A 15,075-nucleotide genomic window follows, 5' to 3' on the forward strand; every position below is an offset into this window, starting at 1 on the left:
AATGGATAAAGAAATTGTGCTTTATATACACAATGGAGTACTACATGGCAATGAGAAAGAACGAAACATGGCCCTTTGTAGGAACGTGGATGGAACTGGAGAGTGTGATGCTAAGTGAAATAAGCCATACAGAGAAAGACAGATACCATATGTTTTCACTCTTATGTGGATCCTGAGAAACTTAACAGAAACCCATGGAGGAGGGGAAGGAAAAAAAAAAAAAAAAAGGTTAGAGTGGGAGAGAACCAAAGCATAAGAGACTCTTAAAAACTGAGAACAAACTGAGGGTTGATGGGGGGTGGGAGGGAGGGGAGGGTGGGTGATGGGTATTGAGGAGGGCACCTTTTGGGATGAGCACTGGGTGTTGTATGGAAACCAATTTGACAATAAATTTCATATATTGAAAAAAAAATAAACATGAGCTTTTAAAATGGATGACAGATATGGGGTTGAATACTGTTCTTAATAACTGGTTCTTACCTCAAAAACATGCTGTAATTCCCAAGGCTTCTGTTTGCTTGAGCTAATAACAAGGAGAGACAGTATCTTGCCATAGAAGGAAAGGGTAGTCAAGTTTCAGGACTTCTGTAGCCAATCACTCCATGGCTCCCTTTTACCCACATACCTGGTGTCATTCTTTAGGTAAAATAAGTAATTATTTAGTAACTCCACCAGCAGCCTAAAGTGAAGAAAAGGCAGAGTAGGAATAGGCTGGTTTTATGGAAATAGTCTCAGGTCTTCCTCCCCTTCCCCCGGACATCTAACTGAGCTCTTATTCTTTCAACTGAAAGTCTGGGAAAAAATTACAAGTCCTGACTGTCGTGTCCCCAGCATCTACCATCTAAGACATTGTTTGGCACTTATTAGGCACTCAATAAATACTGTTGAATGAAGTAAAACTCCTTTATTTTTATTGCAGAAATTAGACTCTGTCTCTTAATTGCAAGGAGCTAAAGCAACACAAGGTTTAAGAGATGGACAGAAAAAGAGGAAGCTTCTAAAAGATTAGGAAATTGCAGGAATGTGTGAAAGAGAGTGGCCATTGTTCTTGTTATCTGCTATAGCTTATAAACCACCCCAAAACTAACTGCTTACAACATCGATTATTATCTCTCACAATTGTTGGAGTTGTCTAGATACAGGCATTTGAGGTCTCTAATGCAGTTGCAGCCACTTAAGTGGACTCCCTGTCCAGGGAGTCTATTAACACAGCTATCAGAGTGATCCTTTAAAAACCTGTCATATCATGTTCTTCTGCTTAATTCAAGATCCTCACAATGGCCTACAAGACGCACAAGATCTGAATTATCCACCCTCTCTCCCACTGCCTCTGACCTCTGCCATCATTCATTCTCCACCTGGCTTAATTCCCTTCAGCTATATTGGCCTCTCTACCGTTCTTTGAACATGCAGTCTCTCTTCAGGGCCTTTACACTTGCTAGTTAGTCAGCTTGGAAGACTCTTACCCAAGATATCCACCTGACTCACTCTCTTCAAGCCATTATTCAGTGTCACTGTCTCAATGAGGTCTTCACTGACACCCCTCCTTCTCCTAGTTTCAATGATTAAAGGTGATTGTTTTCCATACCATAAGAGTCTGGTTCAGAAAGCCGATGTGAGTCGCCACATTAGACATTGCAGACATAGAAAGTGTTGGCAATCCCTGGCCTGCATGAGTATTTGGCTGTTTCTCCACCCGCTAGCCCCAAACTGCGGCTCCCAATGAGCTCTCTTTTCAGAGTGGTAGTCGGCCATATGGTAGAATGAGAACTCCCTAAAGCAAGAGACCGTGGCTTGTTCCTGTGCAGATTCCAGGAGCCCAGCACTGGGAAACACATTCAATGGGCGTTGATGATTTGTGAATGAACGAAAGGATACAGACCACCCAGCTTCCTCTTCTCATAGGGCGCGCTTTTTGTATGAAATCTATTGCTCGACGCTCGTCCCTTCTACGCGGGCCTGCCCAGCGCATCCCATCGATCTGTTCGGCCATCGCGCGCCTGCGCTTTTGGACTGGCAGTTGGAGGCGGCGTGGGGTGCGCTGGGAGCTGCTGTGGCGCGCCCGGAGTCGAGAGGTAAAGCTGCGGCGTTAATGCTGCCAGGCCCCTTACGAGCTGGCTGTTGGGGGTGAGCACCGCGGTGGGGGCAGCCGGGCCCCGCTCATATGGGGAAAACAGGCTCCTCGATCCCGACCGAGGAAGGCCTCAGGAGGTGGGCGGGGGTGCAGAGCCCTGGAGTCGCCCGCTCGAGTCCCTGCCTGACCCGGCCAAGCAGCTAAGTAGCCGAACTAGAAGGGATCTTGGAGAGAATGTGAGCCAGCCACCTTGTGCAACAGATGGAAAGGAGTTTGAGGGAGGGGAGGATCTACTTGAAGTCACAGCGAAAGAGAACCCAGATCCTGGACCACTCAGCACAGTGCCTGAACTCTTTCCACTTCAGCCCTTCATTTATTTATTCTGCCTATTTTTAGTTGTTTAGGGGCAAGCCAATGAAATAGAAATAGGAATGCAGTAAAGTCCAGATGAGAGACCCAGTTATGATAGTGTTTTATCTTACCAGTGTACAAAAGGAGAAGGCAACGAGTGCCATGATGGAGGCATGTATGAGATGCCATGAACCCCCCACTCTAAACCTTGGGAGGCCAACGAGACTCGTTGTGATTTTTATCACCCAGAGTCGTGTCAGTGACATTGAGGCATTTGACAATCTGTCTGGGTCATGGTTACAGTATATGTTCATGATTATCACCGAGAGCCTTGCGGAGAGCAGAAACCTTAGATCCTGGTGACCTGGGGTCTAATGTCCCTTCACGTGTTTGAGCTTGACTTTTACAGGCAGTAGTTGAGATGTTCACAGATGCTTATTCCACAAACACTGATTGAGTGCCAGGCATCTGATGGAAATTGTGTTAGGTACTGAGAATACAGTGTTGACACGGTCCTTGCCTTCAAGGAACTCACAAGATACAGACATTTAAATATATGTGCAATAAAGCCTGGGAAGACAGAGATGATCTGTACATGGTAGAATGGAAGCACCTAAGAGGGAAAGAGTTGCTTCTATCAGGAGGATAGGAGAGGTTAGGAATGGTTTTTTAAGAAAGATGATTCTTAGACTGAAGGTTAAGTAGGTGATTTCTAGGCAAAGGAGAAAGGCAATCTACGAAGCAAGAGGAGCAACACAAAGACCAGAATTATGCAACAGCATGGCTCATTTGGCACAAAAGGCTTTCCATGACCTAGCCTCTGTCTAATGATGTCAAACACGGTGCTTATTGTGGGATTGACATTATTTTGTGTGCTTTACATAAATTAACTTATTTACTCTTCAAAACAACGCTGCGAAGTAGTAATTATCCTCATCTTACAAAACAAAACTGAGACGAAGAGAATTTATGAAGCTTGCCTTAATTCACACAACTAATGCAGGTTAGGGTTAGAATTCAAATCCGGCCATCTGATTCAGGGGTCTGTGAGCTTAAACCAGGCTCCCTTCCAGGAACTGAGGACACTCAGAGTTTTAAATGTCAGGCCACTGGTCATCTCACCTAGACGTGGCAGAACCAGAACTCAAAATCTGGTCTTTTGACTCTGAAAGGTCCCATGCTCTTTTCATAATAACATCAGATGTGATAGGAGTTATACAGTACCACATTGAAGTTAAATTCCATTCTGAGGCAGTGGTTGCTGAAATTGAAATTACCATATCTTTAAGTTGTGGATGTTGTTCAGGAGGCTTCACTTTGTGCCTTGGGTGTACCGGGTGTAACTGCTGCAGTTTAAATAATGATGAGGACCCAGGACTGATCATAATTACAGGGGAGGGTGCAGCATTATTTGCCAATTTGGTTTCAGATTTTTTTTTTTTCTGAACATTGCACTTCACACTGGTACTTAAAAAGTTTTATCATTTGTTGTAAATCAAGGAGTACTTTTATTTTAAACCAGTAAGGATTTATGACCTTTTACCGTGCACCTTTTCTGTGGTAGCTGCTGTAAAGAGATTCTTTTGAAGGTCAAACAGGTTTGTTTATTACCTTGAGTTTAGAGAAAGGAATTAATCTGATTTGTTTGGGTTCTGCAAATCTAGGTTCAGATACATCCCTACGTTTGTGTTTACAGTAATATCTTTCACAGTTGGAGATAATGTGAAGAGAGCAGATGGCTGAATTATTGGAGGAATCTTAAGTCATCTCATACTTTTCAGAAACCTAGTGTGCTTGTATTTATGCTGTTAATTCTAGTCAGAAGTTTCCAGATTTTTTCAAGAAATTAGAACTCATATCAGAAGCCCACTTGGTAAACTCTTACTCCTTCAAAAGTCCCCTCAAATATTACCTTCCTGTAAAACTCCCTGTCTTTTCTAGGAATACTTAGGTATTACCTTCACCAAATGCCTACTGCATCTTTGATATATTCCTGCCACGACACTAATGATGGTATATTGTAATTTACTGAATTTATCTTCTCCACCTAATTGTGAGCACCTCAAGGGAAAGGGCCAGGTTTCTTTAATTCATATCTCTCCTTCAGCCATCTCCCCTGGCTGGAGCTGAGAGTTTATATTGGTGAGTCAGAAAATGTGATAAAGGTGATGTTTATACTGTAGCTAAGGAAATTTTCTTATAGTGGTTATTGGAGTTGGAAGTGACACATTTGACATAAGTGATTATCAGTAACCTAAATAGAAATAGGGTTAGTACTATGTATGCTTTGAATTTGTTACTTTTTTTTCCCTGTTAATTGTTTTTCTCTGTGATAGCTGTTTGTGAAAATGGAATTTCAAGCAGTAGTGATGGCAGCTGGAGGGGGATCTCGGATGACAGACCTGACTTCCAGCATTCCCAAACCTCTGCTTCCAGTTGGGAACAAACCTTTAATTTGGTACCCACTGAACCTGCTTGAGCGTGTTGGATTTGAAGGTGAGCTATGGCAATGAGATGTACTCATAAAACTTTGGGGACGTTTGATCCCAATGACTTGTCGGCTTTACAAGAGTGAGAGAGGATGATATGAGAGAAGACCAGGACTCAGCATTGGCTGGAGACTGGCCTCTTTTAATTAAGAACATAGAAGTACTCTATTGCTATGTAAAAAAGGTTGAGAAGATAGTGCTATTACTGTTTTAGAGCTGCTCTCCACAATGATCCAAGATTACTCCTATAAGGATATCAGAGAGAGCACAGAGGGATTCCAAGTCAGTACCTCATAGTCAGTACTTACTATGAATCTATATGTACCAGGTGATATATTAATATATTAAGGGGTACAGAATTGGAAAGGTAACTTAGGCCCTGATTTCTAGAACCTTAAAGTCTAGTGGGGTGATACAAATATAAAGAGAGGGGACAAGACTACAGATCCTACAGACATTAAAAAGATAAGTGAATATTATGAACACCCTTATGGTAATTAATATATTTGACAACTGAGATGCACATTTTATTTTTTATTTAAAAAATTGTTTTTGGGGCGCGTGGGTGGCGCAGTCGGTTAAGCGTCCGACTTCAGCCAGGTCACGATCTTGCGGTCTGTGAGTTCGAGCCCCACGTCAGGCTCTGGGCTGATGGCTCAGAGCCTGGAGCCTGTTTCCAATTCTGTGTCTCCCTCTCTCTCTGCCCCTCCCCCGTTCATGCTCTGTCTCTCTCTGTCCCAAAGAAAATAAATAAATGTTGAAAAAAAAATTAAAAAAAAAATTGTTTTTAATATTTCATTTATTTTTGAGAGAGAGCACAAGCAAGCATGAGAAGCTCAGAGAGAGAGGAGGAGGACAGAGGATCTGTAGCAAGCTCTGTGCTGACAGCAGTGAGCCCGATGTGGGGCTTGAACTAATGAACCATGAGATCATGACCTGGGCCAGAGTCGGATGCTCAACCGACTGAGCCACCCAGGTCCCCCTAAATGCACATTTTAGAAATATTGCTTTGGAATCTCTATAAAGAATGGATTTGAAGGACTCAAGGCTACAAGCAGGGAGATGAGTTGGGAAATTGATACAGAAGTCCACACCAGTATTAAAGAGGGCCTGAACTAAAGAAGTAACACTAAGGATGGAGAAGAAGGAACATTTGACAAAGTTGATGATTAATGGAGAGGGAGAGTGGAAAAAGAGAGAAGAGTTCCCTCTACTTTTTGCTTGGGTGACTAGGTGACTAGATGGTGATACCAGTAACTAGGAAAGGTAATATGAGTCAACGAACAGGTTTGAATGAATATAATGAGTTCAGCTTTGGCCACAGTGAGTTTGAGGTGTCCTATAGTTAGATATAGCAAATCTGAGTACCAGATGGAAGTAGTGTCAGATCTTGGGGCACAGTCTTGTATTCTGGTGTTCATTCCACTATGAGAATTGCCTTCCTGAGACAAACCTGTGAACATTTCTATGCAGTAGTCTTTATGACACTGATGTTAAGAGATATGTTTTAGAGGCTCCTGGGTGACTCAATCATTTAAGCGTCTGACTTCAGCTTAGGTCTTGATCTCATGGTTCACTAGTTGGAGCCCCACATCAGGCTCTGTGCTGACAGCTCAGAGCCTGGAGCCTGCTTCAGATTCTGTCTCCTCTCCCTGCCCCTCCCCCACTCACACTCTGTCTCTCTCTCTCTCTCTCTCAAAAATAAATAAACATTAAAAAAATTTTTTTAAGAAATATGTTTTAGGTGGCGCCTGGGTGGCTCAGTAGTTTGAGTGCCTGACTCTTGATTTCAGCTCAGGTCATGATCCCAGGGTCATGGGATTGAGCCCCACATTGGGCTCCATACTGAGCATGGAGCCTGCTTGAGATTCTCTCTCCCTCTCCTTCTCTCTGTCCCTCCCTCTCTCTGCCACTCTCCCCCACTTGTGTTCTCTCTCCCTAAAATTAAAAACAAACCAAAAAAAGAGATCTGTTTTAGAAAAGATTTTTTTTCTTCTTTCTTTCTTTTCTGTTCTTTTTTTTTTTTTTAAGAGAGAGCGTGCGCAAGCATGGGAGAGAGGTAGAGGGAGAGAGAGAGAGATTTGAGGAGTGCCTCCTAAACACAGGATTCTGGAGTTAAAAAAATTTTTTTTGATTTTACATTTATTTATTTTTGAGAGAGAGAGAGACAGAGAACAAGTCGGGGAGGGTGAACAGAGAGAGAAGGAGACACAGAATCCGAAGCAGGCTTCAGGCTCTGAGCTGTCAGCACAGAGCCCAATGCGGGGCTTGAACTCAAAAACTGTGAGATCATGACCTGAGCCCAAGTCAGACGCCTAACCAACTGAGCCACCTAGGCGTCCCAAGATTTTGGAGTTTGATAGCAAAATCTTTATTCACTTCGTTCATATTGTTCGCGAGTTTAGAGAAGTTAATGTGGCTCTGCTTAGCATTTTTCTTTCTCTCCACAAGAGTCTTAGTCCAGTTATTAGACTGTCCCACATATGCAGTTACTCCCTTCACTCTATCCACTCTACCTAAAATGTCCTCTCCAAAATGGTACCATCTCTTTGAAATTCTAAACAGCATCAATCATCCTGTCCTCTGTGGTTCCAGCTCACTGTGTTTTTCTATCTCAGTACTACCCAAGGCCTGTTTTATGCTATAATTAGTGGCCTGGGAGACTGGTATCTCTGAGAGCAGGTACTATATCTCATTCATCCTTGTGATATCAGCATTTACATACAGTGTGTACTAAAAATATGTTTGTTGGACTTGAATTTATTTTGACCTATCTCAAAGGCCATCCCTTCCAGAAAGCCTTCCTTAGTCATTTCTATGTATAATTTCTCCATCTTAAGTTTCTTAAGAATAGGAACCATGTTGAGTTCCATTTCTGACTTCTCAGTGCCTGTTTTTCCTTTTCATATTAAAAGTGTTTGTATTTATTGGATGAATGAGTTAGTGACTAAAAGAAAGCAAAGTGGGGAATGGAAGAAGAGAGAAGGAAGGAAGGGAAGTTAAATGATTTGGAAAAGAAAGAAAGAAAGAGGGAGAAAGAAGAGAAAAATATGATTGCAGTGAAAGGGAGACATAATTGTTACCTAGAACACTATCACAGAACAAGTGGAAATTGTTTCACTTTAGAGACACTAAAATCTGATCTTCAAACATCAGCAACACATGTTATGTTGTAGTGAATTACATTACCCTACCAAAAATCCCAAAGATAACAAAACCCCAAGTTTCCTGTCATTGGTTAACAGCTATATGGATAAGATGAAGACATCTGTTTTGTGGAAATTGCTTCTTAGTAGGGTTCATTGTGATCCTCAATGAAACACTTATGGCTGCTTGGTGGGAAGTGGTGATAGCTCCTTTGTAGTGAATGAAAATTTTAAATGTAATCCTGTTTGTGTATGATTCGATGAATGCTCTTCTGAGTTCATTACATCAAGAAGTGGCATGTAATATACTAAAGTGTGGGCTCGAATCATCAGAACTGAGTTTTATCTTGAGTCCATTGCTTACTAGTTGTGTGACCCTGAACAAAGTCACTTAATATCTTTTAGTCAAGGTTTCCTCATTTGTAAAAATGAGTTTTTGTAAGAATTGAGAGAATGCATGTAAAATACATTGAAAAGACTCAATAATATTAGCTATTATTATTACATTTAGAAACAGGGGCTCTTAGGTGGCTCAGTCAGTTAAGTATCCATCTGGCTCTTGATTTTGGCTCAGGTCATGATCTTACAGTTTTGTGAGTTTGAGCCCTGCATCAGCCTCTGAACTGACAACACAGAGACTGCTTGTGATTCTCCCTCTCTCTCTGCCCCTCCCCTGCTCACACTCTCTGTCTCTTTCAAAATAAATAAACTTAAAAAAATAACAATAAATAAATCCAGAAAGAGACCAAATCTAATTGAAATAGTGAAACCACTGTCTAAATGAAAGCGAGTTTTTGTGTCTTTCCTTCTTTTTTTGTTTTGTGCTGTAGAAGTCATTGTCATTACAACCAGGGATGTCCAAAAGGCTCTATCCGCAGAATTCAAGATGAAAATGAAGCTAGATGTTGTATGTATTACTGATGAAGCTGACAAGGGAACTGCAGATTCTCTGCGCCAAATATATCCAAAACTTAAGGTGAGAAGCTATTTCTTAATTTTTATTGTTTACTGAAGATAAATATCATTGATGTTTTCACAGTGCATTACAGCTTACAGTGCTTTTTTGAAAATATATTTTTGCATCACATATTTTGTTGCCCCATGTACTCTTCAACTGCTTTTTATTTTGATTATGTTTTTAAAGTTTATGTATTTATTTATTTATGTAAGTAATCTCTGTACCTAATGTGAGGCTTAAACTCCATATCAGAAGTCACATGCTCCTCTGACCGAGCCAGACAGGCACCCCTATTTTGATTATTAATGAAGATTTAGGTGTTTAGTTGTCACAGGCACTGGTTTCCAATATTTTTGAGTAATTGTACATCCCTATGAAAGAGGTATATTTCAAATGTGCTTTAAAAGATTCCATTTAAATGAAGTTCATGAACAAGTGAATTTAATCTATAGTGATAAAAATGAAAGCGACAGTTGACTTTGCAGATGACAGGTTGACTAGAAAGAAATATAAAGGAACTTTCAAAAATTCCAGACCCTCACCCCTGCAACATGTCAATATTTGGCCTTTTGGTCTACTTTGATTAGATACTAACAAGGGCTTATGGATATGAGGACATAGTCTCCCTAGTGGCCTGTGGCCTATGAGCTGAGAAATATCCACTGTAAATTATTTTGAAATTGATGTCCTTTGGGAAAAATTCAATCTGTATGATAATGTTGGCATCTTGTTTGAATTGGGGAGCAGACTCTCTGGGTATTTCTCATGACTACAAACAGATTAATAGTTTCAACCTACCTATGCACTAAAGAAAAAAAAATTAATGTAGAAATGTACTTGGCCTTTCCCGCCATCCCACCTTTATTGGGAAATAATTTACATACAGTAAAATACACAGATAGTAAGTATACAGTTCAATAAATTTTGACAGATATGTACACCCTGATTACCATTACCCAAATCTAGAACATTTCCATTACCTCTAAAAGTTCCTTTTTACTTCTTTTTAGTAAGCTACCCTCAACCTTCCAGCCCCCTGCCCCCCTTGAGTTAACTCACATGTTAACTTTGTTCATGAACTAGGTATAAATGGAATCATACCATTTTAGTCTGGTTTCTTTAGTTTAATGTAATATTTTTCAGACTCTTATTGCAAGTATAACTAGTGTGTGTGTGTGTGTGTGTGTGTGTGTGTTTATTCCATTGAATAAGTATACCACTGTTACTTATTTACCTGTTGATGGCCATTTGGGTTGTTTCTAATTTGGGGATGTCATGAATAAAGCTGTTAGGAACATTGTTCTGCAAGTCTTTTGTGAAAATATTCTAGGTTGTAGGGTTTACTTTACTAGAAACTACCAAATAATTTTCCAAGTGGTTATACCATTTTATACTTCCATCAACAATGTGTAAGGGTTGCATTTGCTGCACATCTTCATTGACACTTGGTATCGTCTTTTACATTTTATCCATTCTAGTGGCTATCTATGGAGTAGTTACTCATTGTGGTTTTAAAAAAAATTTTTTTTAATGTTTATTTATTTTTGAGAGAGAGAGTGAGACAGAGTGTGAGCAGGGGAGGGCCAGAGACAGGGAGACACAGAATCCGAAGCAGGCTCCAGGCTCTGAGCTGTCAGCACAGAGCCCAATGCGGGGCTCGAACTACAAACTGTGAGAACATGACCTGAGCTAAAGTTGGATGTCCAACCTACTGAGCCACCCAGGCGCCCCTCTCATTGTGGTTTTAATTTGAATTTCTCTGATTGTAATGATGCTAATCACCTTTTCTTCTTTAATTTTTTTTTTAAAGTTCATTTTTATTTATTTTGGGTGGGGAGAGAGAGGGAGAGAGAGAACATGTGGGGGAGCGGCAAAGAGAGAGGGAGAGCCAGAGAATCCCAAGCAGGCTTTCTGCTGGCAGCACAAAACCCAACTTGGGGCTAGAACCCACAAAACCATGAGATCATGACCTGAGCCCAAATCAAGAGTTGGATGCTTAACTGACTAAGCCATCCAGGCACCCCGCTAACCACCATTTTAAGCATTTGCCTGTTTTTAAATTGAGTTGTTTACCTTTTAATTATTGATTACAGAAATTGTATTTTACATCTAGAATTATATATTCTAGATGTAAGTCTTTTGTCAGATATGTGTTGTGAATATCTTCTGCCAGTCTGGCTTGCCTTTTTACTTTATTTATTTATTTTTAAGTATTTATTTAATTTGAGAGAGAGAGAGTGTGCGCACATGAGCAGGGGAGGGGCAGAGAGAGAGTGGGAGAGAGAGAATCCCAGGCAGGCTCCACGCTGCCAGCAAAGAGCCCCAGGCAGGGCTCAATCTCACAAATCATGAGATCATGACCTGAGCCGAAATCAAAAGCCAGATACCTAACCGACTGAGCCACCCAGGCACCCCTGCCTTTTTTTCTTTCTTAATGGTGTCTCTTCATGACCATAAGTTTTCAGTGTTGCTGAAATTCAGATTACTGATTTTTTTTCTTTTGTGGTTAATACAGTTTTTGTGCCCTTTCTAAGAAATCTTTGCCTATCCCAAGCTTGTGAAGATATTCTCTTGTGTTTACTTCTAAAAAGTTTAGCTTTTATGGTTGGATATCTACTGCATCTTGATTTGATTTTGTATGTGGTGTGATATAAGGATAAACGTTCACTTTTTTTCTATATGGATATTTGTTCCAGCACCATTTGTTAAAAAGACTTTACTTTCCCCATGGAATTGCACTGATGCCTTCACTGAAAATCAACTGACTGTATGTGGCCAATTTCTGTTTTCTCTATTTTGTTTCATTGTCTTTACTTCAATACCACATTGAATAATGTCTTCATTATTTTTTTTATGTTTATTTTTGAGAGAGAAAGACAGACAGACAAACAGAGGGTGAGTGGGGGAGGGGCAGAGAGAGAGAGGAAGACACAGAATCTGAAGCAGGATCCAGGCTCTGAGCTGTCAGCCCAAAGCCCCACGTGGGGCTCAAACTCAGGAATCGCAAGATCATGACCCGAGCAGAAGTCAGCTGCTCAACCGACTGAGCTACCCAGGCGCCCCTGTCTTCATTATTTTAGATTTATAGTACGAATTGAACTGAATCTATAGATCAGTTTGGGGAGAATTGATATTTTAATATTGATTCTTCTAATCTTGAACATCTAGGGGCGCCTGGGTGGCGCAGTCGGTTAAGCGTCCGACTTCAGCCAGGTCACGATCTCGTGGTCCGTGAGTTCGAGCCCCGCGTCAGGCTCTGGGCTGATGGCTCAGAGCCTGGAGCCTGTTTCCGATTCTGTGTCTCCCTCTCTCTCTGCCCCTCCCCCGTTCATGCTCTGTCTCTCGCTGTCCCAAAAATAAACAAACGTTGAAAAAAAAAAAATTAATCTTGAACATCTATTTATTTAGATTTCCTTTAATTCCTCTCAATAGTGTTTTATAATTTTCAGTGTAGAAGCTTTGAACATCTCTTGGTAAATTTTTTCCTAGGTAAATGTTTTTAATGTTTTTTTTTTAATGTTTATTTATTTGAGAGAGAGCACACACGTGAGCGAGAAGGGAAGGGATGGAGAGAGAGGGAGACAGAGGATCCAAAATGGGCTCTGTGCTGACAGCAGCAAGCCCAACGTGGGGCTCAAACCCACAAACTGTGAGATAATGACCTGAGCCGAAGTTGGACGCTTAACCAACTGAGCCACCCAGGCGACCCTTAATGATGTTATTATAAATGGTGCTTTTTACTCTATTATCAATTGTTTATTGCTTGTATATAGACATAAAATCATGTTTTCTATATTGACTTTGTTAAATTGTAGATTCTTTAGGACTTTCTATATACATCATCATGTTGATTGTAAATAAAAACAGTATTACCTCTTCTTTTTTCATCTTTATGCTTTTTTTTTTTTTTTTGAACTGTCTTATTGCCCTAGCCAGGATCTCCAGTGCAATATGTAATAGGCATTTTCCATTCACTTGTGGCCTCTCTTTCTGTTTTTCTGTGCTTCCATCCAAGTAGGTTTTGGTGTTTCTGACTGGAGTGGAGTTTTCCAATTCCATTATGTTGGGTGTGTTACTTTCTGGAGTGCAGCTGCTTCTTTCCTTAGGGAGAATATGGGGAATTTCACTAGGAAAATGAAATGATAATTCTGTTCTTTCGCAGGAACAGATGCCAAGTTTACCAAGAATCTTAGAGTGTTTAGTGGACTAGCCAGGGGCTCTTTCAGCTACTGTTTAAAAGTTTAGGATGGAAGTACAATCTCTCTTTGCTCCCTAAGTCTAAATCTTAGGAATATTTTTACCCTTACCTGGAACTGGAGATCCTAGAAGTCTCATGTGAGACCTGTATAACTCTTAGAGGCTTGAGAAGTGGTAATGCCAACTATAAATAGAAGAGGGCATGTGGAGGTGAGTATAGTAACTGCTGATAGAATACTTTACTCTCAAGTTACTGCTCCTTCCTATGGTTTTGATCATTTGATCCTTATTTTAGGGCTCCCCCTTGAACGTAACATAAGAGTCCTCATTAATTCACTCTGCACAATCTCATTTCTTTTCTTCCTTTATCCCTTTGTTTCTACATCACTTACATGACACCTTTTACGTATAATCCTACCTCTGTGCCTTCTTCTCAAGCTGTGACTTTGGCTAGCAAGTCTCTGTTGTCTTTGCTATCTCTACTTGGTTTCTCCTTTACCAATGGCTCCTGAAATCCTGACTTCACATCAGCTCGCATTCCAACCTAGAGCAGAGGCAGCAAAGCTAACCTATGGAGAAACATAGTAGACTACTAAATAGCCATTAAGATCAAAGTAAGACCTGAGCTAAGCCAAAATTTAGAACTGTCTGGTTGGGATCAACACGATCTTGTAGGAAAGGCAATAGAAATACATATAAACAGTTGAAGAAAGTGAAATAGTCTGAGAAGGCAGTTTGTTGGTGTTCACTAAGAGATGGCAAGTACCTCTCTAAAATAGGAAGTTGTACCCCCAGGCTGTGCCATGGTTTAAAAGCATTGCCCTATTGAACCAATTTATTTCTCTTACCCTGTGCCCACAAAGCAACTTCCTAAACATTTGAGGACTCTTGGTCTGTTTTAAGTAAGATTTTAGGTAAGATAATATTCCCTTTGAGATTTGGGAGTTTATTAGCTTTTAGTTCTTTTATCTTTACCTATTTCCTCCAGATTGAGTTCCCCAAATATTACTGTGAGGTTATCCCACATGGCTTTTCTCAGACCACAATAGTATGTTAGCTTTATCTGACTTTTTTGTTTAAATTTAATTTATAATTTTTTTCATTTACATTGTATTTGCTAAATATATTTTATATGTGGAAACTTCCATCACGTCTGCATATTAGATATTGAAGCTGAACATCATATTTGCTATGTGTTTTTTCAACTAACAGACATATATTTCATTTGGCTTTATTCTTCTGGCACTGTTTTCTACCTCATTTTGCCTTATCTTATGCCACAATTTTTGCTGACTTACTGGCTTCTCGCTTTTTATTTCATCTGCCCACCCTCTTTCTCTGACTTACCAAGAGAGATTATTGGTTCATTCATTCTCCCACGCCGTGGGTGAGTGAGCTCCATTCTTATAGTTGGTGTTGATGACATGAAAATTCATAGATTTAAAAAAAATTTTTTTTTAATGTTTATTTATTATTAAGAGACAGAGAGACCCAGAGCATGAGCAGGGGAGGGGTAGAGAGAGGGGGAGACAACAGAATCCAAACCAGGCTTCAGGCTCTGAGCTGTCAGCACAGAGCCCAACGCGGGGCTCGAGCTCACAAACTGTGAGATCATGACCTGAGCTGAAGTTGATCGCCTAACCAACTGAGCCACCCAGGCACCCCCTGAAAATTCTTAGATTTTAAATCTTCTTCACAATAATGTTTCATATTTGTTGATGGATGATTCAGTCTTATCTATGTCTGAACTCATTCAGTTAGCAAATATTTATTGAGAGTCAACTAATACTAATGATTATAATTGCTTAATTTATTAAATACCAATTATGGACCATAGTTAAAAAAATTTTTTTATTAGGG

General features: G+C 40.3%; 1 protein-coding gene across 2 annotated transcripts in view; it reads left to right on the forward strand.

Moving 5' to 3' along the window:
* Nucleotides 1-1,930: 1,930 nt before the first annotated feature.
* Nucleotides 1,931-15,075, forward strand: part of EIF2B3 (eukaryotic translation initiation factor 2B subunit gamma) — a 122,379-nt gene continuing 109,234 nt past the window's right edge. Inside the window, exons 1-3 of one of the 2 annotated variants that reach the window (XM_047872466.1) lie at nt 1,931-2,075; nt 4,762-4,921; nt 8,891-9,036. In XM_047872466.1, coding sequence (XP_047728422.1) covers nt 4,774-4,921; nt 8,891-9,036 — 294 coding nt within the window. In that variant the 5' untranslated portion in view covers nt 1,931-2,075; nt 4,762-4,773. Of the gene's footprint in view, nt 2,128-4,761; nt 4,922-8,890; nt 9,037-15,075 lie in introns of both variants that reach the window. The other variant, XM_047872467.1, reaches the window with a different exon arrangement.

Source organism: Prionailurus viverrinus, chromosome C1 (assembly GCF_022837055.1).
Source record: "Prionailurus viverrinus isolate Anna chromosome C1, UM_Priviv_1.0, whole genome shotgun sequence".
NCBI lineage: Eukaryota > Metazoa > Chordata > Mammalia > Carnivora > Felidae > Prionailurus > Prionailurus viverrinus.